Source organism: Lynx canadensis, chromosome X, assembly GCF_007474595.2.
Source record: "Lynx canadensis isolate LIC74 chromosome X, mLynCan4.pri.v2, whole genome shotgun sequence".
Classification (NCBI taxonomy): domain Eukaryota; kingdom Metazoa; phylum Chordata; class Mammalia; order Carnivora; family Felidae; genus Lynx; species Lynx canadensis.
The window spans coordinates 56,726,264-56,750,493 of record NC_044321.2 but is presented as its reverse complement, the minus strand read 5'-3'; the positions used below and the strand labels follow the sequence as shown (position 1 = coordinate 56,750,493).

Below are 24,230 nucleotides of genomic sequence, written 5' to 3'. Positions count from 1 at the left end.
AGAGCAAATGAGCACTTGGCAACATCCTGAATTCTCCCTGCCCTTTACCCAACATCCCCAACTTCCAACCACTTATGAAGATATCAATTCAACCTCCACAATATCTCTACAATCTGTCCCCACCTTTCCATTCTTATGGCTACTTATCATGGCTCAAGCCCTCAATATTTTTTTTTTTCAACGTTTATTTATTTTTGGGACAGAGAGAGACAGAGCATGAACAGGGGAGGGGCAGAGAGAGAGGGAGACACAGAATCGGAAACAGACTCCAGGCTCCGAGCCATCAGTCCAGAGCCTGATGCGGGGCTCGAACTCACAGACCGCGAGATCGTGACCTGGCTGAAGTCGGACGCTTAACCGACTGCGCCACCCAGGCGCCCCAAGCCCTCAATATTTTTAACTTGGACTACTGTCAACAGTTTCTCTATGGGTCTCTATATCTAATTCCCCTCCTATCTGTTCTTTAGATAGCTTCTAGAATGATCTTGCTAAAATATCTGCTATGATCCTCTTTCCTTTTTAAAGGCTTAATGTGACACACCAGGCCTTTTGTGATTTGGCCCCATCTATCTTGAAAAACTCCTCTCTTACCACCAAAAGTAGCTCCTAGTCTTTACCCTAGCCAAACTCAACTATTTGCACTTCTCTATCCAAGGCACTCTCACCTACTTTTCTGTTTGTGCTCTCTTCCTGGAACTTCTTCCCCACCCTTCTCTACCTGACTATTCGGCTTGGCACAGGAGGAGAGGTGCTGAATATTTAATTGGCTACTATAATCATCATCCCTGAAAATTCAAAAACCTCTAGGAAGAGTTTCCTGCCTTTTCATACTAGAAAACTTGGAAAACATACAAAAGATGAAAACAAAGAAAATCCTAATCCTACATCTCAGAAATAACCACTATTAACACATTTGATGTGTTTCCTTCCAGTTTTTCCTATATATATGCACTTTTTTAAAAGTGTAACTGAGATGAAATAAGTTTTGTGCTCTGCTTTTCTCACTTAACATTGTAAGCACTTTTGTCTTTAATTTCTTTTAAAAAAGAGTTCTCAATCTTTATATAATAACCCATCATACTGATGGCACAATAACTAATCATTCCCTCTACATTAACCATTCAGGTTATTTCTCTTTAATATAAATAACACGATCAGGAATATCTTTGTCTACAGCTCTGATTAGGGCAGGTTGTTATACCATGTTGTGTATGCCATGCATGTACATTAAACACTTACATGCATTATTTTATTTAACCCTCTCAACAGCCCTCTGAGGAAGGTACCATTATTATTCCCATTTTACAGACGGGAAAGCAAAGGCTAAGTTACTTACCCAAAGTCACACTGCTATTAAATGGTGGGACCAATATTCAAACTCAAGCCTACTTGATTATAAAGTCTGCTCTCTTAACTATTTTTTAGTCTCTAAATGCTGCCAGAGAGCTTTCCAGAAATGTCTTACAAGCTTATACTGCCAACAGCAGTATGTGAGGGTACCCGCCTCACTAGCATTGAATACTTGCATTAAACAAAATTGAGGGGTGCCTGGGTGGCTCAGTTGGAGTTGGTTGAGTGTCCCACTCTCGATTTCAGCTCAGGTTATGACCTCACAGTTTGAGATCCAGCCCCATGTCGGGCTCTGTGCTGACAGTGCAGAGCCTGCTTGAGATTCTCTCTCTCTCTGCCTCTCCCCTGCTCATGTGCACATGCTCTCTCTCTCAAAACAAATAACTAAACAAACATTAAAAAAAAATTGAGTTAATTGAATAGGTGGAAAAAAGGTACCTCCCTCTGTTTCAATTTGTATTTCTTTGATTACTGGGTGCAACTGAATATTCATGTTCATTAGCTATTTAATGTCAGTGTTCTGTGATCTGTCCATCTGCCCTCTGTTCATTTGTCACTTAGCATCTTCTGGGTTTTTCTTTTTGCCTTACATAAACTCCTTTTAAAATCTGCCTTATATCTTAAGCTAGCCATCATCAAGGCCACAGAGGCTTTCTAGAACACTCTTGCTTATCACTTATTGCAATCATTTTTAGACATCTGTGAACCTAAACACTTCTTTTACCAGACTTATGGCTGATGAGCTTTAAGTGTTTTTAGAAGACAATAATGGAGAGATAACTACCCTGACAAAAGGCATTTCCACTCAATTTCCAATGAGCACAAGGGAGAAAGTTGATTCTTTTAAACCAACCCAGATGGAACAAAAATGGAAGGATCATGTCCTACCACTTCGCTTAATAATATATATACAGGTTCTGGTCAAGTATAGCTCTCTGAACTCACCCTGTTCTCTCATTCCTCCCTGGTATTGAACATTCTCTTCTCTATGCCCATTTCCTCATCTCTCTGGTTGTCCCTTCCTTTGACCTCCCGCCTTCAATTCTCTGTCCCTCCTATCTAGCAAATGTACAGCCACACTAGTTAGGCTGCTGAATACTGCTGCAGCAAAGTCACACAGTCATGTGGATTTTCAGTTCAAACCTCAGTATGCTAGGTAATTCTCTCAAACGCCCTTAGCTTCCTCTTCTTTTTTGCTTAAGGAGTTATAGGAGATCATCATTTCACTGCTTAATTCTTCAATGTCTTTCCATTTAAGGTAAAGTAAAATCTCTTTAGGGGCACCTCGGTGGCTCAGTCGGTTCAGCATCTGACTCTTGGTTTCGGCTCAGGTCATGATCTCACAGTTTGTGAGTTCAAGCCCTACATCTGGCTCTGTGCTGGCAACATGGAGCCTGCTTGGGATTCTCTCTCTGTCCTTCTCTCTCTGCCCCTCCCCTGCTCTCTCTGTCTCTCAAAAATAAATAAATAAAAACTTAAAAAAAATTTCTTAAGTGTGACATATGGCACACACAAGGCTCTCTAGGATTTGATTCCTAGAGACTTCTACATAAAACCAGTCATTCACCAACATGCACAGATGACTGCAACCCCAACAATTTGCCTCTTAAGCCCATTTAATATAATTTCAGGCCTCTGTGTCTTTACATACTACTGTTCTCTGCCTGGAATGTTTTCTCCTCCACATTCTTTGCTTAGTGAACTCTACTGATCCTTTAGAAATCAGCTTAAGAAAACTCTTTTCCAGAAAGTTTCATCTAATCATACTCTTGGTGTAGATATCCTGTCTTTGTCCCTTTGGCACTCTGTGCATACATCTAGCATAATATTTAGCTTCTATAAATTTTCTTTTTTGTTGCCCCAACTAAACTCTAATCAATGTGGGGGCAGGAATCATGCCTAAGTTGATTTTATATTTGTGGCATCTATCAGCGCCAGCACATATTAGGTGCTTAATCAATGTTTACTTAACAAGCAAGTCATTTGAAAATCTTTATTAGCTTATCTATGAAGCCTTTCTAACCCTTAGGCAAAGGTGTTCGTTTTGCTCCTCTAGTGTGCTTTGTAGTCTTTCTAATATAGACCTCATCGACCTGCATTTTAACAGTCTCCATCATTTGGATTGTCTTTCCTACCAGATTAAGTAGTCAGCACAGAAGTAAGTGACTAGCGGGCCCCCGGGTGGCTCAGTTGGTTGAGCATCCAACTTCAGCTCAGGTCACCATCTTGAAGTTTGTGGGTTTGAGCCCCGCGTTGGGCTCTGTGCTGACAGCTCAGAGCCTGGCGCCTGATTCAGATTCTGTGTCTCCTTCTCTCTCTGCCCCTCCCCCATTTGCAGTCTGTCTCTCTCTCAAAAATAAATAAATGTTAAAAAAAATAATAAAGAAAAAGAAGTAACTAGCTTGACATATATTATCAGGTCATGTACTGACCAAAAACTCTATGCTCTAAGGAAGCTCACTATGGCCTCCAGTCATACATTTCCTTAAGCTCCATCTAAGGGCCTGGGGCATAGGTGAATTTTCCTATCTCTTGGAAAGCAGTGATGGCTCAAAGCCCAAAGTAATATCCTTTTAATTTTTATTCTCTTTTCATGTTTCTGTGCTTTCCAAAGTTTAAAAATAAATGTACCTTGCTTTTTCATTAAAAGTTATTAGCAGACTTTATAAAACACATTGAAATATGTGCCTGCTTAAAAAAAAAAGGAGAATAAGTCAGTTGACTAAGTCTGCTATCACTGTTCAAGGCTAATTAATTGTTCATACAATTAAATTTTAATAATGCTAACTAAAACTGGATGGATAGATAGATGGAAAGAAATTTAAAAAAGGACAAATACCCACCATTATACTTAACACTGTTGGCCAGAATAAGGTTGACATCATCGAGAAAGCTTTCCCGACTCTGGTACTTATGCTTGGAGATATTCTGTGATTAAAAGAACCAGGGACTCAGATTCATGTACAAAGTTACTTGATTCTAAAAACACATTTTAGATCAAATCACTCACCTTACGTATAGTCTCTAAATCCATTGGACTGACAATCACTTTGTAATAATCTGGAACAAACTTCTTATTAACTGGGTGATGAAATGGCCAAGACTAGAAAACACAAAGCATAAGAAATGAAATGGAAACCATTCTTTATACCAGAGACTCTCAACCTTCATTGGGTCACACATTTGCCTAACGCTCCAACAAAAGCTATGAACCACTTTTCCCAGAAAGACACACATTCACACAAAACTCCGTATATAATTTAAGGGGTTCTTGGATTTCTTTAAGGATTACTATGCCCTGATAGTATAAGAACTTTTGTTCTACACTCACAGTTAAAACTTCTTATTCTCTACTCCCCTCCAGAAGTTTTATAGCATTAACACATATATAACATGTGCCCACAACACAAAAGGAGATTGAGTTCAGAACTCCTAAGGGAGAATCATTACCAAATGATTCTCATACAGTCAACGTGGTAGCCCTGCCATAAAGTTGCAAAAGACAAAACAAACAAACACAAGACAATAAACAGTGGATAATTAATAAACTGTCATTTGTCAAGAAGCACCTTTCAATTCAAAGACTCCTATTAGCTGGCATCCTGATTTCTCTCCAGGGCTATTTGGGAGCTTTCAAATACTGAATGTCAGCAACAGGAAGAGAAAATCTCTCTATACCTGCAGATTCCTGGCCTTTGATTTTAATGATAAAGCACTCATACAGCAAAAAGGTCAGTTTTTTAAATTATACGCCAGTTTGAATTTATAAACACTACCTTGCAGACTCCCCAACATACATAAACATGCACATCCTTCTGTCCCTTCCCTTCTGTACTATCTTCACAATATTTAGCACAGAGACCACTTACATCTGGAACTGCCATCATCTTCTGGGTGACAATGTTATCCAGAATGAAAGAAAATGCCACTTGGTCATCATCATCCAGCAAGGGGTTGATAGCTTTCTCTAAACGAGCCAATTTGTCTTCTTTCTGATATGAAACAAAGCAAAGGAAAAACAGGTTTCCTTGAGGTATAATCACCACAGAAAATTATGGATAATTTATGGTTCAGTCGCCTACTGCCCTTGCCCAAAAAAACCTAACTTTATTTTATTTATTTATTTATTTATTTATTTAATATAATTTATTGTCAAACTGGCTTCCATACAACACCCAGTGCTCATCCCAACAGGTGCCCTCCTCAATGCCGATCACCCACTTTCCCCTCCCCCCACCCCCATCAACCCTCAGTTTGTTCTCTGTATTTAAGAGTTTCTTATGGTTTGCCTCCCTCCCTCTCTGTTTGTAACTATTTTTTTTTCCCTTCTCTTCCCCGATGGTCTTCTGTTAAGTTTCTCAGAAAGTCTAACTTTAAACTGTCAAGTTCAATTCCAGGCAGAAATTTCAGATAAGAGAAATATTCTACTAAGAGGATCAAAAGGGATGTACCAATCGATCCTTTAGGTATTCTATCATCTATTCTTATAGATTACCAAAATATACATCCCTGGGAATTGATAGCCTAGTTCCCACAACAAAAACACCTTCACCAAGTTAGGTTTTACTATCACATTGTTTTTGCTGTAAAACTGTTGCTGAAAACACTGGACATATTGCTGATTAGTGACTTTTACGTAAGGGGAGCTAATCCAATAAATTCATTTCAGACTATACTGGGAATAAGTTTGTGTTCCAATTGCTCACATCCTCATCAACACTTATTACTGTCAGTTTTTTAAATTATTTTTTAGTCTTTTCAAAGCTTAGCCTTTCTGGTGGGCATGTAATAGTATCTAATCCTAGTTTAAATTTGCATTTTCCCAATGATCGATCAATTTGGGAATCTTTCCGTGTTTATCAGCCGTCTGATTATCCTCTTTTATGAAATGTCTACTTCAGTATTAACATCATTATCATACTTCCATTTTTGTAAGCTTATAAAGGTACCATTTGGCGGGGGTAAAAAAATGGAATATAGATAATCTCTTAAAAATTAAAGGTCCTCTCTGCCAAAACACAGTCTCTTAGCTCTGACTTCTTGGGAATTTACTTTCCTTGGCCCTTTCTAAAGTTATGTGGGTTCTAGATTTCAATCCTAGCTATACTACTTAATAACCATAATGCCCAGGGCAAGTAATTTCCTTCTATGGATCTCAGTTTCTCCATCTACAAAAAAAAGGGATTATATGATTTCTTTTTTTTTTTTTTTTTTCAACGTTTATTTATTTTTGGGATAGAGAGAGACAGAGCATGAACGGGGGAGGGGCAGAGAGAGAGGGAGACACAGAATCGGAAACAGGCTCCAGGCTCTGAGCCATCAGCCCAGAGCCCGACGCGGGGCTCGAACTCACGGACCGCGAGATCGTGACCTGGCTGAAGTCGGACGCTTAACCGACTGCGCCACCCAGGCGCCCCAGGGATTATATGATTTCTAACGTCCCTTCTTCTCTAACATACTAAAGATCTACTACTCTCACATTTCTCTACTCTTCCTTCTATTACATTCCCTCCTTCCTCAACCCTGCTTACTAGCCACCTTCAAATTCCACTGCTTTTCTCTCATTTTAAATATCTTACCTCTTTGAGTTTTTCATCACAGAGATCCAGCATGGATTGAGAGATCTGAGTCAATGAGTGCTTCGGACCTAAATGTATAAGAGGAACAATAAGAGATGAGACCATTAAAAATGGGAGGCAAGAGCTGCCAATACCACTCGAGACTTTTAACACATTTACTTAAAACACCTAATATGTGCCAGGCACCAGCCTAGCTACTAGGTTATACAGATATAGCAGTCTTATCACCATTTTTTCAGCGCTAACACATGGCAGATACACAGCATGGATGAATAAACTAATTTTAACTTCCTTATTTACATGTATCCAACAGCACTATTATTGATATCACTGCCTTTAATACCTTGAAAATGATACAGTGGATGGGGAATGATAATTTGTTTAAGGATAGCTGAGGAGATCAATGTATGATTTACAATCTTTCCATACTTAGCATATAAAATTTGTGATTGTAATTTCTGTTTACAGAACTCATGGTTTGTGATGTCCTCCCAACATATGGCTAATCCAAAGCCTTTGTCATAAAAGACTCTCCATCCCATCTGAGACTATTTACCTTCCCTGAAATCCATAACAAGAGCTTCAGAAAATCCTTGAACTATTTCTTCCACTCCCCACTTATGGCTGCCCTGATTCACGCTCGTTATAGAGACAGTCAAGACATTTTCATCTAGAATAATTTGGACTGCTTCCTTTCAAGTATCCTTTGCTGATCTTCCTCTGTCTATTCTTTTATGTAAGTGTTCCTCCACAGACCCTAAACCTCAACTCTAGTCTCAACTAATTAATTTAGCATTCATTCGTTTATTCATCCAACAAATGATTAATGATGGTGTGTGATGTGGTCAGTGATGGGAATGAAGGGAAAATAAGACACAGTTCCTACCTTAGTTCTTGGGTCAAATGACATAAAAATGAATAACTGCCAAGACAGAGTATGAGTGCTTGAAGTATCTATGCATGAAATGATAAAACATCTGGAAATACAGACTAAATAAACAGGGATCGGCCATATGAGAGTAATTGTTGAACTAGATGAATAGGTGTGCTGAGGTTTATTCTCTCTCTACTTCTGTATACTTCTGTGTATATGTACATGTATACCTACAGAGAAATAGAAACCTGAGTGTAAGTGCAAATAGAGAAATACATTGGTTGCTATGAAATATGGTAGGGTTGCATATGAGACGGGTTGTAAGTTGTTTTACAATTAAATCTGCATACTGGGAAGCAGGGAAGGCTTGCTGTGACTGACATGAGTCCTGTCATTAATGAAGAGTAGAGGTCCATCAGATAGACAACAGGGTAGACAGACATTCCAGAGGGAAGAAAAAGTGTACAAAAGTATAAAGTAAGCAAATTAATAGAAACATGAAGCAACACAGTTCACAAGAACCACAAGTAGTTTGGTACAACTGCAATACAGGTATGTGTGGAGGAGAAATAGGAAATGGAACTTGGAAGGGGCCATATTATAGAGGTCTCATAGGTGATAGAAAGACACTAAGGATTTTATACTGGAAAATAATTTTTCAAATTTGTGTTTTAGAAAAAAATACCCTTATCAATAATGTGAAGAACTGGGGTGCCTGGGTGGCTCAGTAGGTTGAGCAGCTGACTCTTGACTTCAGTTCAGGTCATGACCTCACAATTTGTGAGATGGAGCCCCGTGTCCGGTTCTGCATGGACAGCACAGAGCCTGCTTGAGATTCTCTCTGCTTCTCTCTCCACCCTTTACCTGTTTGCTCTCCCTCTCTCAAACATTTAAAAAAACAGCATGAAAAATTAAGACAAGCAACAAAAGGAAAGTCTGGAAGCTGTTGCAAGGGGTTGAATAAGAAATGACAAGGGCTTCAACTAAGATAGGAGTAACAGAGACTGAAAGGAAGGGGATGTATTCCAGCAAACCATCGAGGATACAATTTATAGGATTTAGTGATCTAGGAGTGTGGGGAAGAGAGGGTAGAACCAACAATGACCATCATTTCTAGATTGTACAACTAGAAGGATGGTAATATCAACGAACACTGGGTGTTATACATAGGGGATGAATCACTAGAATCTACTCCTGAAATCATTATTGCACTATATGCTAACTTGGATGTAAATTAAAAATAAATAAACTTTAAGAAAGGATGGTAATATCATCAATCTAAATAAAGCAATCAGATAAAGAGTTGCCAGTAGGGCATTGAAAAATGGACATGTCTGGCAGGCAACTGGAAAATGAGTATGGAATTCAGAAGAAAGGTATGGGCTGGAGACAGTGATATCAGTGGATATATGGTGGTTGAAGTCATGGGAATGAAAAAGATGGGAAGTAATTAGAGAAAATACTCCTGGAAAAGAGAGAAGAGAGTATCAAGGAGCAACAAGTGACCAATAGTGCCAAATACACTAAAGTTCAAGAAAGATTTCTAAGCACATGCAAAGATGCTTAACATCAAAGACAAAGACTGTGTGATCTCACTTTATGTGTAGAATCTTAAAAATACTCACAGGGGTGCCTGGGTGGCTCAGTTGGTTAAGTGTCCAGCTCTTGATTTCAGTTCAGGTCATGATCTCACAGTTTTGTGAGTTCGAGCCCCATGTCTGGCTTTGTGCTGACGTGCAGTGCAGAGCCTGCTTGGAATTCTCTGTCTCCCTCTCTCTCTGCACCTCCCCCACTCATGCTGTCTCTCTCTCAAAATAAATAAATAAATAAGCTTAACAAATTTTTAAAAACTCATAAAAAAGAAATGAGACTTGTGGCTACCAGAGGCAGGGGGTAGAGGATAGGGACATTGGAGGAAGGCAGTCCAAAGGTACAAAGTTCCCATTGTAAGAGAAATAAGCACTAGGGATGTAATGTACAGCATGATGACTACATGACAGTTAATGCTGCTGTATGATATACAGTAAAACTGTTGAGAGTTAATCCTAAGAGTTTTCATCACAAGGAAGAAATTTTTTTTTTGCTTTTTACTGTATCTATATGAGATGACAGATGCTTACTGCTTATTGCAGTAAACCTTTCACACTACGTTAAGTCAAACCATTATGCCATACACCTTAAACTTACACAGTGCTATATGTCAATTCTATCTCAGTAAAACAGGGGGGGGAAAGATGTTCAATGTCATTAGTCATTATGGAGATATGGATCAAAAACCACAATACCACTTCACATTCACCAAGATGGCTAGAATAAAAAAGATGAACAATAACAAGTGGTGACAAGGATGTGGAGAAATCATAACCCTTACACACTGCTGACGGGGTTATAAAATGCTCCAGTTGCTCTGGAAAACTATTTGATTGTTTCTCAGAAAGTTTTTTTTTTAAAGCTTATTTATTTTGAGAGAGAGAGAACATGTGAACAGGAGAGTGAGAGAGAGAGAGGGCTGTCAGCACGTGCTGTCAGCATGGAGCCTAGTGTGGGGCTCGATCTCATGAACCATGAGATCATGACCTGAGCCGGAATCAAGCATTGGACACTTTGAGCCACCCAGGTGCTCCAAGTTTTTTTTAAACTTTTTTTTTTTTTTTTAAGAGAAAGAGCCCACAAGTGGGGCGGGGGAGAAGGGCAGAAAGGGAGGGGGAGGGAGACGGAGAGGGAGAAGAAGAAAGAGAGAGAGAATCTCAAGCAGCCTCCACACTCAGCATGAAGCCCAACATGGGGCTCGATCCCACATCCCTGGGATCATGACCTGAGCAGAAATCAAGAGTCAGATGCTCAACCAACTGAGCCACCCAGGCGCCCCATCAAAAAGTTAAACATAGAGCTTCCACGTGTTACCAGCAATTCAACTCCTAGATATATATCTAGGAGAAATGAAAACAAATGTGTACACAAAAGCTTGTACACAAATGTTCACAGCAGCATTTTTTGTACTAATCAGAAAGTGTAAATAATGCATATGTCTACAAACTGATGAACAAATTTTTAAAATGGGGTATATCTATACAATGGAACATTAGGTGATGATAAAAAGGGATGAAGTACTGATACATGCTACCACGTGGGTAATACATATTAAAAACGATCCCTTTAAATGCGTGAATTGGGAGCTCCTGAGTAGCTCAGTTGATTGAGCATCTGACTTTGGCTCAGGTCATAATCTCACGGTTTATGAGTTCGAGCCCTGCATCGGGCTCTCGGCTGTTCAGCTCAGAGCCTACTTCAGATCCTCTGTCCCCCTCCCTCTCTGCCCCTCTCCCCACTCACACGCATGTTCTCTCAAAAATAAGTAAATATTTAAAAATAAATAAATAAGTAAATGCATAGATTGTATAGTACGTGAATTATGTCTCTATAAAGTTGTTTAAGTAAACAGGCATTTCTGGAATGTAGCCACTTGATCCAGCAATTGGGAGGTTACTGGTACTTCTGTGGAAGGCAACTTCAGGGTTGTAAGGTGTGAACAGGAAGTGAACAAATAGAGAAGAGTATATGAAACATAGTGGTTAAAAGCATAGGCTCTGGGGCGCCTAGGTGGCTCAGTTGGTTAAGCATCCGACTCTTGGTTTCAGCTCAGGTCACGGTCTCACTGTTCATGAGATTGAGCCCCACATTGGGCTCTGTGCTGACAGCGCAGAGCCTACTTGGGATTCTTTCTCTCCCTCGCACTCTGCCCCTTCCTCTCTCTCTCTCTCAAAAATAAATAAATAACCTTAAAAAAAAAAAAGAGCATAGGCTCTGGAGTTATATATACCTGGATTCACATCTCTGCCACTCTTCAGCAGTGTGACCACCTTAGTGAAGTTATTTAAACGCTACAGGCTTATCTGTTTATCCATAAAAATAAGGATTATAATAGTACCCATTTCAGAGATTTCTTAAGATGAAATAAAACAACACAAGTTAAACACTTGGAGCCACTGGTAATACTGCTACTACTATGATTATCAGCAACAGGTTTGAGGAAGAAAGAGAATTGAGCTGGGGGGGGGGGAATGTAAGGCTATGAAAAAATCTTTACTTCTAATTTTTTTACTAACATCTCCACCTAAATGACCCACAGGTACTTCAGCTCTGTATTTTCAAAGTCGACTCTTACACCTTTCCATTCCTATTTCAATTTGATTTTTCCTTTTTCTTTTCTTTTTTTTTAGAGAGAGATAGACAGAGTGAGGGAGAGGGACAGAGAGAATCTTAAGCAGGCTCCATGCTCAATGCAGAGCCCAACACAGGGCTCGATCCCACGACCCTAGGATCATGACCCAAGCAGAAATCAAGAGTCGAACATTGAACCGACTGAGCCACCCCCAATTTGACTGTCTTTAAGTATTTATCCTTATAATTTGAATGACAGTTGGGCCTAACCAATGTATTCTTCCCTTGTGCGTGTCCAGCGCTCTGCCAGAGAATATAAAGATGAATAAGACATAGTCTCTCCAGGAGATCACAAAGTGGTGGGAGATTTGGATATATAAATAACTGTATACAACATAGTAAGAGTCATAAAAGTTGATTTAATTGTGCTGGGGAGCACAGAGGATCAAAAAATGGTATTTTGGGCAGTCTGCATAAGTCTCCATGAAGAGATGATATGAACTGGTCTGGAAAATATGAATGGAAATTTATCACCAAAAGGGAAGAAAGGGCATTCCAGACAGGGCACAGACTGTGCAAGAGGCATGAAGAAATGGCAACAGGATATTGAGTGAAATGTGGCAGGAATCTCTAGTAGGTGTGGGAGCCAGGCATTGGACAGGAGACTAGATAAACGGGTCAGGCCTGCTTGTGAAAGGTCACAGAATCTAGGTACTTCTATTGTCCCATGTTTACAGATGACAATACTGAGGAGGCTGTGAGAGGCTGTCTAGGGTAACTTGTCTAAGAACTTGTCTAAAGTAACTTAATTAGTAAGTGGCAGAGCCATGACTCATTCTCTGGCTGTACTCTTAATCCCCACACTTATATACATGAATCTGTGCTCAAGGATCCAACTGGAGACCAGAAACCTTTATCTCCCCTATATGCAGAAGCTGTACTGTTTTCCCTCTTTTAAGACTCAGAGAGCAGATTTCTTTCTCCTTCCCTTTCCAGCTTTTGAGCAAAGTGAACATATAATAGCCCCTATTAACAAATCTGTAGATCAAATCAAAGACTCACAACAAACACGGTCACAGGGACACACACTGCAGATTCCATCCACACTGTCTCTCCTTTCCACTTAATTAGGCCCACTTCTTCCTGCCACTAATCTCCATGCAATCGTTTCCTTTCAAAAGATAGACTCCAAATTCTCCAGAGGATATATTCAAGAGTGGGACTAAAAAGAAGCAATAATAAATGACAAAAATGTGCACTAATTTTCTTGACCCCAAAATGCATAATACACTGTAGATCATTTCAGTCAGTCCAAGCTAGTCTGAATTTAGGACTAGTAAGGTGACTAGGTCACTGAAAGGTGACCTTTGCAGTCAAGGAACAGGTGATTCTTACCATTGTAGGTTGCACTGTTTTTCACAATTAGCTCCAAATGTTCTCTGAACTCTTCCCGAGATGGGTAGAGGCGTTTACGTACATTTTCACGGAGTGTCTGTAAATCCATTGGTCGAGTGATGATTTTGTAGTAGTCCTTTACAACCTTTGCATTGACTGGAGTGTGAAAAGGGTAGGTCTGTGCCAACAAGAAATAGCATTATCCGTGAGCAAAGAGCACTTGCCAGAGCCAATTCCTGAAGACTCACATTTTACCTGTCTACCTCGCCATCAACTCTTAAAGGAATCTTTCTAGATGAAGCAGGTAGGTGTCTGTTTCCTCTACTAAACTATTAAATAAACCCAAAAAACCAAAAAACTACATCTGAAAGAATTAGAGGAGTTCCTGGCCTGTACTCTACTGCCCTCTATCTGAAATCACAGACACAACAAAGAGCCTTACCATTCCTACTGTAGACATGAATGCAATGAACTCACATTTGGAAGATCTCTCATGTCATTGATGATAGACTCCAAGATGGATGACAATGTCACCATTGGGTCTGTCCGGCGTCGGTGGATGGACTTATGAGGTCTCTAAGGAGAAACGAGAAATCAGAGTACTCCATTAGGTAAGAAAAACAAAAAAAATAGTACTTTCTGGTTACAGCCTACAAATCTTGTAATGAACAGTATGCATAATTTTCAGGGCAAGGCCAAAGGGAGAATCTAAGGCTGTGCCAGAGCCATGGGTTAGAGGGCTGGAGGAACCAATGAGAATCCCATCTGGTCAGAAGGCAGCAATGCAGATACTCACATTTAAGTAGTCACAGTGAACAGTGGTTCCAACTCGCCGTTTCTTCTTAGGAGGAAGTTGCTGTTTGGGGAACTTGAGAACCAGAGATTTTCTGCGAACCTCATCTGCACTGTAATCAATAACACTTTCATAGCATTAAGTCCGTATCTCTAGTCCCCAGAAAAAAAAAAAAAAAACGACTACAATGAAGAAGTCCAAAGTACCTGAGCATGAGCCTGGGGAGGAAAAAGCCAAACCAAAGGCCAGATATCCACATTCTAAGGCTCAGATCAGGCAAGGCCTCATATGATCTCCAAATAATAAAGAACTAGGCAAGCCACAACTTCACCTCAGTTTCCTATTTGGAAGATAAGGGAACTGGGATAAAGGAATTTCAAGAATCCTTCCAGCTCCAACTTTCTACTTTAGGGTTCAAGGGCTAGGAAGCTGAACTTACTTACAATGGAAACAAGGAAGAAATTAAAATTTGGTTTGAAATAAAAATGAGTTTTAGTTTCCCTCAATCATTAAAAGACCATCCACCTTCTTCCTTTCCGTTGCATAGAATCAAGAGGCTACATTTTCCTTTTCTAATGTGCTTCAAAACATACTATTACAGATACTGATAAATTAAACCAAGAATGGAAAAGAGTCCCGAACTTAACAGGAGTGATTTATAATATTGTACATCTGAAATTTACGTTATATACCAATTTTACCTCAATAAGAAAAAGAACAAATGAATATAACTATGTATCAAATTGATTATAAAAATGACACACAAAGAATCATTCAAATATATTTTAAATGTAATACCCTGACTGCACAACTTCAGTGGCATATAGCCTAAGGACAACAAACTAGAGCAAACACCTTGAATCTACTTTTAAAGTTTTGTTGTTAGTGGTACTGGTATTGTAATTCTCAGACTATTTTGTACATAACAGATGTACAGACAGAACAAATGATTCAACATCTTGATGCCAGGAACCAGAGAAAGGATACAAATATGAATGGGGGAAGAAGAGGAAGACTCTGTAGATATAATTTGAATTGGAGGTTTTGATATGAAGGTTTTGATATGTGATTTGCAATATATATTTATTTCCTAGTTCCGTCCACTAAAAGCCTAGAAGCAAGGACATCTCAGTGGCAATGAGCATACTTAACACCTAAATCTTGGTTCTAAATACCATTCCCCAATAAAAGGAACCAGGGCTCTTTGAAGAAATGGCTGATTCTAGGTCTTGAACAAGGAAATTTCAAGGACAGCCTAGAACATTTTGTGTTGGAAAGCAAGTAAGTTCTCACAAGGACACAGGATCTGGCTTTAAGAGGTCAAATTTGAGACAATATGGGGATCACAATTAAAATAGTGTTAATACAATGGAGTACTATGTGGCAATGAGGAAGAATGAAATATGGTTTCATTCTTTGTAGCAACGTGGATGGAACTGGAGAGTGTGATGCTAAGTGAAATAAGCCATACAGAGAAAGACAGATACCATATGGTTTCACTCTTATGTGGATCCTGAGAAACTTAACAGAAACCCATGGGGGAGGGGAAGGAAAAAAAAAAGAGGTTAGAGTGGGAGAGAGACAAAGCATAAGAGACTCTTAAAAACTGAGAACAAACTGAGGGTTGATGGGGTGTGGGAGGGAGAGGAGGGTAGGTGATGGGTATTAAAGAGGGCATCTTTTGGGATGAGCACTGGGTGTTATATAGAAACCAATTTGACAATAAATTTCATATATTAAAAAATAAATAAATAACATAATGTTAATAAATTATATTACACTAAGTTTACAAAAAGAAGAATTTCAGAATCCATAGTAATACTCAAACAAAAAGGAAAAAAGAGCTCTTCTTTATAGAATGCCAGTTAATGTAGAAAGAATGCTATAATTAGAAAAACCATGGTTTTGCAACCCTCAATGTAATAACTGAGTTAGGCAGTGATCATCAACGGATGCTACACTACGGAGAGAAAGATTGTTAGGGAACAGGATATTCACCCACGTGCTAATTACAAAGAGAAAAACATACCTTTATTATAAGAGAGTTCTGGGGACCACCACTTAAACAAAATGATCAAAATAGTGAGAAAGCCTGACATTATATGCTTCTTGATGTGGTACAGTTAAGTACATATTATCACCTATGTAGTAATCTTGCCAAAGACATTTAATCCAAATACAATCAATGAGAAAACAGACAAATCCAGAATATGGGATATCTTAGGAGACAACTGGCCTGGACTCTTCAAAAAATTCAATGCCATGGAAACCAAAATAGGCAGAGAGAACAGTTCTAGATTAAGAAGTATTCAAAATACTTAATGTCTGAACTGGGATTGGATCCTAAACTGGAGGTGGGGCAGGCCAAAAAGGACACTAAGACAACCAGAGAAATTTAAATAAGAACCAAATATTAGATACTACTGACCCAATGTTAATTTTCTTAGGTGTAATGGTATGTTATATCCTTAGTCTTAGACAATGTGTGGTATTTATGAGTGAAACAGCAAGATGCCTGCAACTTATTTCCAAATAGTTCAGCAAAAAAAAGTTTTAGATACATAAAAATGAAACAAACGTGACAAACATTAACTGTAACTTTAGAGGAATGATACACTCTATTATTCTTTCAACTTTTCTGTAGGTTTGCAAGTTTCTAACTAAAAAGTCAGGGAGAAAATGTTTTTTAATTTAAAAACTTCTCCACTTGATTATCTATTACATTCTCTGAGAGCAAGAGACAGGTAGGGATAACATAGTTTATGTCTCCTTAATCTTTCTGGGTGGTCCATTATCAGAACACTGAGATTAGGGCGGGCACCTGGGTGACTCAGTCAGTTAAGCATCTGACTTTGGCTCAGGTGGTGATCCCGCAGTTTGTGGGTTCGAGCCCTGCATCAGGCTCTGTGCTGACAGCTCAGAGCCCAGAGCCCACTTCGCATTCTGCGTCTCCCTCTCTCTCTGCCCCTCCCCTGCTTGTAGTCTGTCTCTCTTTCAAAAATAAACAAACATTAAAAAAAAAGAACACTGAGATTAAGGACTACAAATATAGTGAGTGCCTGGAAGTACTCTATGCCAGGCACTGTACTACATGCTTATATAACCTCTCATTTTACCTTCACAACTACTCTGGTAAAGGTGGTTTTATTTCGTAAATAAGGAAGTGGAGACTCAGTAAGTTAGGTAGCATGCCCCAAGGCAAGCAGGAGAGCCTAAGGAGTGCTTTATGACAAAAGACCATAATTTTCATTACTGGAAACAATTACTGAGGAAAATCCATCAAAACGCCTATGCCCTCAGTTCCACTTCATATCAACCCCTGCCCAACCTTCAACCTCCGACAGATCTCTCCACAGTGCTTTCTGTGTGCTCTTACCTCTCAATCAGCTGTTTCCCCAGGACGATCTTGGTCCCTTCAACCTTGATAAGTTCTTCATTATCATTATGAATAACAGTCTTTTCCAGCTCCTCCTCCTGCTCCTCGGTCATGGCAACAGGGTTGGAGGGTGGAGCATTTGTTTGATAGTAGAGGGGGCAGAATTTGTTTGTCCTCATGTGCCCAATGGCACCACAAGCCCCACACTTCAGCTGCAAAAGGGAAAGTATCAGCGTGTCAGAGGTAAACAGGCCACGTGAGATTCGCTTTACAAGATACATAGAAGGCAGGAGAGAAACAAAGGCAGGTGCAGAACTTCTGTTGTAACAGAACTGTTCTACACCTTTTAACCAGAAGCCACTAGACAAAAAGAGCATGTATGGAAATGACACATTAAAAATAAAATACAGAGACTGGGCGTTTAAAAACATTTTTTTTAATGTTTATTTATTTTTGAGAGATAGAGACAGCGTGAGCAGGGGAAGGGCAGAGAAAGAGGGAGACACAGAATCTGAAGCAGGTTCCAGGCTCTGAGCAGTCAGCAGAGAGCCCAACGAGGGGCTCGAACTCACGAACTACAAGATCATGACCTGAGCTGAAGCTGGACGCCTAACCGACTAAGCCACCCACCCAGGCACCCCCAGAGACTGGACATTTAAAAAAAATCAAGTGAGGAAGAAAAGGGAGAGGATTTCTACTTCAATATAAGTTGTAAAGTATGAAAATGTTAAATACGCTGGAGAAAGTCTCTTGGAAGCCCAAGGTATATTTCCAGTCCCAAGGAAAAGGATAATACCAAGTCTCTATCTCAGCTTTGCAACTGACCTCAGTTTCATCTGTAAAATAGGGTCAATACTCTGTCATATTTATTGAATACCATATATAAGAAAAGAACTTGAGGGGCGCCTGGGTGGCTCAGTCAGTTAAGCACCTGACTTCAGCTCAGGTCATGATTTCACAGTTTGTGGGTTCAAGCCCCACATCAGGCTCTGTGCTGACAGTTCAGAGCCTAGAGCCTGGAGCCTGCTTCGGATTCTGTTGTCTCCCTCTCTCTCTGCCCCTCCCCTGCTTGTGTGTGCTCTCTCACATATAAATAAACATTAAAAAATTTTTTAAAAAAGAAAGGAAGTTGAAAATATTTAAAGACCTCAGTCCATGTTACCAGCAATTTACATTTACTGAGAATTTCAGTTTATAAAGTGCTTCTCATGCATTGTATCACTTACTCCAACAACACTATGAGACAGGTATCGTATTTTATAGAAGAGAAAAACACGTATGGTAAGGTTAAGGTCACGGAGCAACTAAATGGCAGAACCAGAACCCAAAGCCAGATCTTCTGTTTCCAAGTCCATGGCTCTTTCCACTATATCGTAGTTCCCTCATTTTATTGTATACATTACAGTTACGTTGTAGAGTAATATCTGAAATCCTACCAAAGTTACGGAAAGCAACCTGTACTGTAGGTTTTTCTGTTACTTCTTTCAGTATGTACAATTTTAAAAAGGTGTGTGTGTGTGTGTGCGCACGCACACACACACACACAGATGTACACGTAAAAAAATCTATCTCAACCAAACCTATCTCAACTCCTAGGAAATATTTCCAACTGATGAAGTATAAAATTAATACCCAATGGCATCAGATTAAGTTGTTGGTACCAGTCACACTAGTACCGGTAACACCTGCCTGACAGCCACACCAACTCAAACTAGCTTTCCACAATACTGCCCTCATTCCCAGTTAGGGAGGATGCCAAAAGCTAAGGGAAAAAGTATGCTTTCTTCCTTTGCCTTGTTAGCTATGATTATGCCACATTAATACTTACTTTTAGGTCAGGACGCTCCTTCATTTTTTTGGGTTTCTTCTCAGGAGGACCCTTAAGCTTCTCCTTTTCCTGGTTCCGCTTTAGCCGCCTAAGCTGCTCTTGAATCCTCCGCCGTTCCTTTCGCATCTCTTCTCGATGCTGTTCATCAAAAAGGGCAAACTTTCGACTGAATGACAAGGAGGGAAATAGAACAGGACCATAAGCAAACAAGCCAAGAAGACTGTCCTGACAGCTAAACATCTCACAACTAAAGTCATCCATCCACACAGAAATAAAAGGGGCTGCCTGGCACTCCCACCTCCCCCACTCATCAGCCTTCCACGTGCCAGGAGACACCTCTCTCAGAATGAGACATCCTGAGTAATCCTGGAGAGTTCTGCCAACCGACCACAATGCAAAGGACCCAGGTGAAACTGAAGATTCCTTTATTTGGTAGCAAGTCTGAAATTCTCCCTGTGGTTTGGCTCTGTTCAAACTCAAAGGCACCCAGTCAACACAGACAGCCAAGGACAACTGTATAGAAAATCCTGTCATTAAAACTCAAGCACCTACCTCATCCCCCTTCCCCACCTCTTTCTAATCATCCTCCTTATAATACTGGAAAGTGGTGAGTCAAACTCACATGAATTCCTCATCTTTTGTGGTCCGTATGCGTACATAGGCATCAATGACAGCTGGCTTTCGAACTGTCTCACAGCGAACATACTCTTTCCCCTCTTCATCTCGAAATGTGCGATAAATCTTGAGACAACGCCCAGTGGCAGAAGAGTTAAGACTAGTCACAGAAGCTGTGTCATCATCTCTGTGATTGTTTCCTGATGCTGCTGAACCTGCTGCTGCAAGGCAGAAAAAGATTTCCACACATTCCCCCTACCACCCAAACAGTCCTTTTCCTGGAGTTGAGTGGAAACCTCGAAGCTCAACATGTCACAAAAGTATGGTTCTACAAAAAGCATCAACGTCACCACCAGCCCGAAGTATACTGATTTGTCCTTTCCTGACTTCATTTTACCACTGCCAATGTTCCCATTTTTTATTAAGTACAAGAAGTTCTGAAAGGACCTCAAAGAACTATATGTTTGTTTTAGGGGACAAAAGAACAGTAGCTGTATTCGAAGTCCTCTAAATAGCAAAAGAAAGTCTAAGTAGCAAGTAGCTGATATTCACGTTAAAGAAAAGCACTCAATGGGGCGCCTGGGTGGCCCAGTAGGTTAAGCGTCCGGCTTGGGGTCAGGTCATGATCTTGCAGTTCGTGGGTTCGAGCCCCACATCCGGCTCTGTGCTCAGAGCCTGGAGCCAGCTTCAGATTCTGTGTCTCCCTCTCTCTGCCCCTCCCCTGCTCACACTCTGTCTCTCTCTCTCTCTCTCTCTCTCTCTCTCCAAAATAAACATTAAAAAAATAAATAATTAAATTAAAAAAAAGCACCAAGCACCAAGGGGGCAAAACTGTCCCAGAGAAACAAGTCCAGAGTCTCAAGGCCTAGAGTATGCTTCTCAAACTTTAATGTGAATGAATAGGAATCGCCTGAGAATTCTCATTAAAATAGATTCAAATTCAGTAGGGTTTGGGGTGAGGCCTAAGATTCTGCATTTCTAACAAGCTCCCATGTGATGCAGATACTGCTGGTCCAGGACCACACTGATGGAAAGGCTTTATCACATCTTTACAAAGTAGTATGAACACAAAATTACATAAAGCTTTTACAGAGAGGAGTAAACAAAGGAAACACTACTAGGAGTGAGAACAGTCATTCAAATCTTCATCTGGAGTCTTTATCCCCTCTCTCACAGTATCTACATCCAAATTTTAAATTGCCTGCTTGACACCTATACTGGGAAAAGTCATGGGCATCTCAAACTCCACACGTTACTTCTTCCCTTCTCACACCTGGTTCTTTCTCTGAAATTTACTACTTTAATCAATGGGACCACCATCTTCCTAGCAGGCCCAGAATGAAATCTTAGGGTCACCCTGATTTTTCTCTTTTCATTCCCAATATCCTTATCCCAAACCAGTTCAGGCCTTAATCATCCCCACCCTCAACTTCTGCAATTTTTGGTTGACTTTTAACTCTTTTTAGGGTCTAAGACCCCTTTGAGAATCTTCTGAAAGCCATGGATCTTCTCCTCAGAAAAGGCACACTTGTACAGAATTTTACATGTGATTTCAGAGGGTTCAAGGACAACTCCCCAAATCCATCCACAAATTCTGTATTACAAACTCTTCCTCTCGAGGAGGAATGCCCAGAATGCTCAAGTGATGTACAGCTCTGCTAGCCCTGGTTGGACAGGCCTGATACACACGAGAGGCAGGTAGTGGACTGACCAGAGGCAGGTAGTAGACTGGCAGCATGTCTTCCATCTGTGCCCCACAGACAGACCTACAGTCCAGCTTGCAGTAATCGCTCTACCTCATCTACAGGCCTTTCTACACTCATCCCCTATTTCTTCTGCCTCCAGCTTTGCCTCAGTTATTAGTCTGCAGTTAGTTACGCTTTTTCGATCCTTCTCTTTCTTGCCTGTGAAGCCACTACCCTCACCCAGTAGCATCCGCTGCAGTTCCTTCCGCTCCTGCTCCTCCCGTTCACGTGACAGCTGAGAGCTGGTTTTCTTATTCTGCAACATGTTCTCAATGTTCTTTCCCATTTCTTCGAAGTCACTGTCTTCAGCTGAGCTGCTGTCTGTGTCGGTTGATAATACTTCAGTCGATGACAAAACTCTAAAAAGGGAAAAAACAATGTGAAGCTAAGAGGAGGGAAAATATGAAAGTGTATAAAGGGCTGAAGAAATACGGTTTTAGGCAAGAGGAGGAAATTGGGAAATCAACCTTAAAAAGGAATACCCCAAATCCACTAAGACATGGAGGCCTTAATAGAAAAGGGTTCCAAAGTTTTCCTAGACGTCTGTCAATAAGGTCAGTTTGAAATATGAAGCAGCACAGCAACTCTTTCAGAATTCTTTGAGAAAAACTGAGAAACATTTTTAATAGTGCAATACCATCCTCTCACAAGTAAAGCCTTCAGAAAAAACACTCACTATCCCCTATCACCACTGTAATAACTGCCAGAATAGAAGCCACAAAATAAGCCACAGAAGTTGCCACAGAACCTAGAGCTCATACCTAGCACCTCTTGCCAATTCAAAACCTTTGCCGAGTTGCTCTGAAAGGAGTAGGTGTCCTAGCAGTATTATGAACAAATACCACCCGATATCTCAGATACCTGACCCCCTAGTCACATGATCAGGTAACCTCCTCTTCATTATAATATACTGTCCAGCACCCCTCCCCTATCCGGCTTGGATTTTCTAAAACAAACACACTTATTCTGTAGGTCAAAGATGCGCTGACATTCCTCTTTGTAACGCTCTTGATGCTCAGCCACAGAAAACCTTGATCCACGGGCAAATTTACTCATGGGCCCCTCTCCAGAGCGGGCCTGTTCTGTTGACATTGTGCGTACCACATCGATCACTTCCCAACGGGACAACTTTTTAATCTACAAAAGAGGTAGACACACACATATACATAAATCATCAGATATTTCAAAGAATAAACCAAGGCACACGCTTAGAGAACTAGACTTACATACATACATACATACATACATACATACATACATACATAAAAATCATCCAGGGGCACCCTAACGGCTCAGTCAGTTAAGTGTCTGACTTTGGCTCAGAGCATGATCTCACTGCTCGTGAGTTTGAGCCCCACCTTGGGCTCTATGCTGACAGCTCGGAGCCTGAAGCCTGCTTCAGATTCTGTCTCCGTCTCTCTGCCCCTTCCCTGCTCGCGCTCTCTCTCTCAAATATAAAAAAAAAAAATTAGAAGTTTAAAAATCACCCAAAGCGGGTTAAACAGAAAGCTTTGAGAAAGCTAACTCCTGAAAAAGTATCCAAGATCCAGTATACTACAACCTATACCACAAAATTATCCACATAGTTCCTTACATCTGCCTCCCACCTTTTCCCTCTATACACAAAGCCCCTAGGAAACTCAAAGTTTCCCTCTTCCATACTCACCTCTTCCTCAGGCACGCCAAATTTTCGTAGAAGCTGCTTGGCATTTTTCAGAGAAAGGCGACGGAGATCTGCATCTGTTCCTGTCACTGTCTTCTTCACGGGCTGAGGCTCCTTATCATCCTACCTCAGACATAAAACAAAAAAGGCAAGAATTGTAATAAGCAGAATCCCTTATAACAGGCATCTAAGTCATCCTGTCAATTAGGTGTTTTCCAGATCCTCCACTCCTTAACTTCCATTTCTTCCTCCCTTGATATTTTAGCTTCTAGGACTTCAGAATAGTCTCACCTTCTGCTGTGTTGGTTTGTTTGGAATCTTGACATAGGAGAATCCTTCACCACACCCTGTAGGATCTGCCACCCCAGTCACCTCCAGGAGACACTTGCCCTTCATGGCAGCAATGAAAGCCCTTGTGGTGTTCCAAGGAGCAGTGCGAACCTGAGGTACAGAAAAAGATTCTAAGGGCCGTGGGAAATATGCTCTATGTCTAGCCATACTTAGAAGGTTGGGGTGCCTGGGGGCTCAGTTGGCTGAGTGTCTGATTCTCGATTTCAGCTCAGGTCATGATCCCAGGGTCATGAGATGAACCTGGGTCATGGGATGGAACCTGGGTCAGGCTCTGCACAGAGCATGGAGCCTGCTTAAGATTCAGTCTCTCTCTCTCTCTCTCTCTCTCTCTCTCTCCCTCCCTCCCTCTCCCCCCACCCCCTGCCCCTCTGCCCTGCCTGCTCTCTCTCTCTCTAAAAAATAAAAAAATTGGGGCGCCTGGGTGGTTCAGTCGATGGAGCATCTGACTTCTGCTCAGGTCATGATCTCATGGTTTGGGAGTTTGAGCCCCATGTTGGACT

At 40.6% G+C, this 24,230-nt stretch overlaps 1 protein-coding gene across 8 annotated transcripts in view; it reads right to left on the bottom strand.

Moving 5' to 3' along the window:
* Window positions 1-24,230, bottom strand: part of TAF1 (TATA-box binding protein associated factor 1) — an 81,824-nt gene that overhangs the window by 35,882 nt on the left and 21,712 nt on the right. For 7 of the 8 annotated variants that reach the window (XR_003966577.1, XM_030305423.1, XM_030305422.1 and 4 more), the window contains exons 19-32: window positions 23,671-23,820; window positions 23,383-23,502; window positions 22,678-22,853; window positions 21,897-22,075; window positions 19,979-20,192; window positions 19,357-19,522; window positions 17,529-17,740; window positions 14,156-14,264; window positions 13,837-13,935; window positions 13,360-13,537; window positions 6,930-6,997; window positions 5,220-5,342; window positions 4,361-4,453; window positions 4,194-4,278 (exon numbers count right to left, since the gene is read on the bottom strand). Coding sequence is in view for 7 of the 8 variants with exons in the window: in XM_030305423.1 (XP_030161283.1) it covers window positions 4,194-4,278; window positions 4,361-4,453; window positions 5,220-5,342; window positions 6,930-6,997; window positions 13,360-13,537; window positions 13,837-13,935; window positions 14,156-14,264; window positions 17,529-17,740; window positions 19,357-19,522; window positions 19,979-20,192; window positions 21,897-22,075; window positions 22,678-22,853; window positions 23,383-23,502; window positions 23,671-23,820 (1,972 nt within the window). In the remaining variant the exon portion in view is untranslated. The remainder of the gene's footprint in view (window positions 1-4,193; window positions 4,279-4,360; window positions 4,454-5,219; window positions 5,343-6,929; window positions 6,998-13,359; window positions 13,538-13,836; window positions 13,936-14,155; window positions 14,265-17,528; window positions 17,741-19,356; window positions 19,523-19,978; window positions 20,193-21,896; window positions 22,076-22,677; window positions 22,854-23,382; window positions 23,503-23,670; window positions 23,821-24,230) is intronic. The other variant, XM_030305418.1, reaches the window with a different exon arrangement.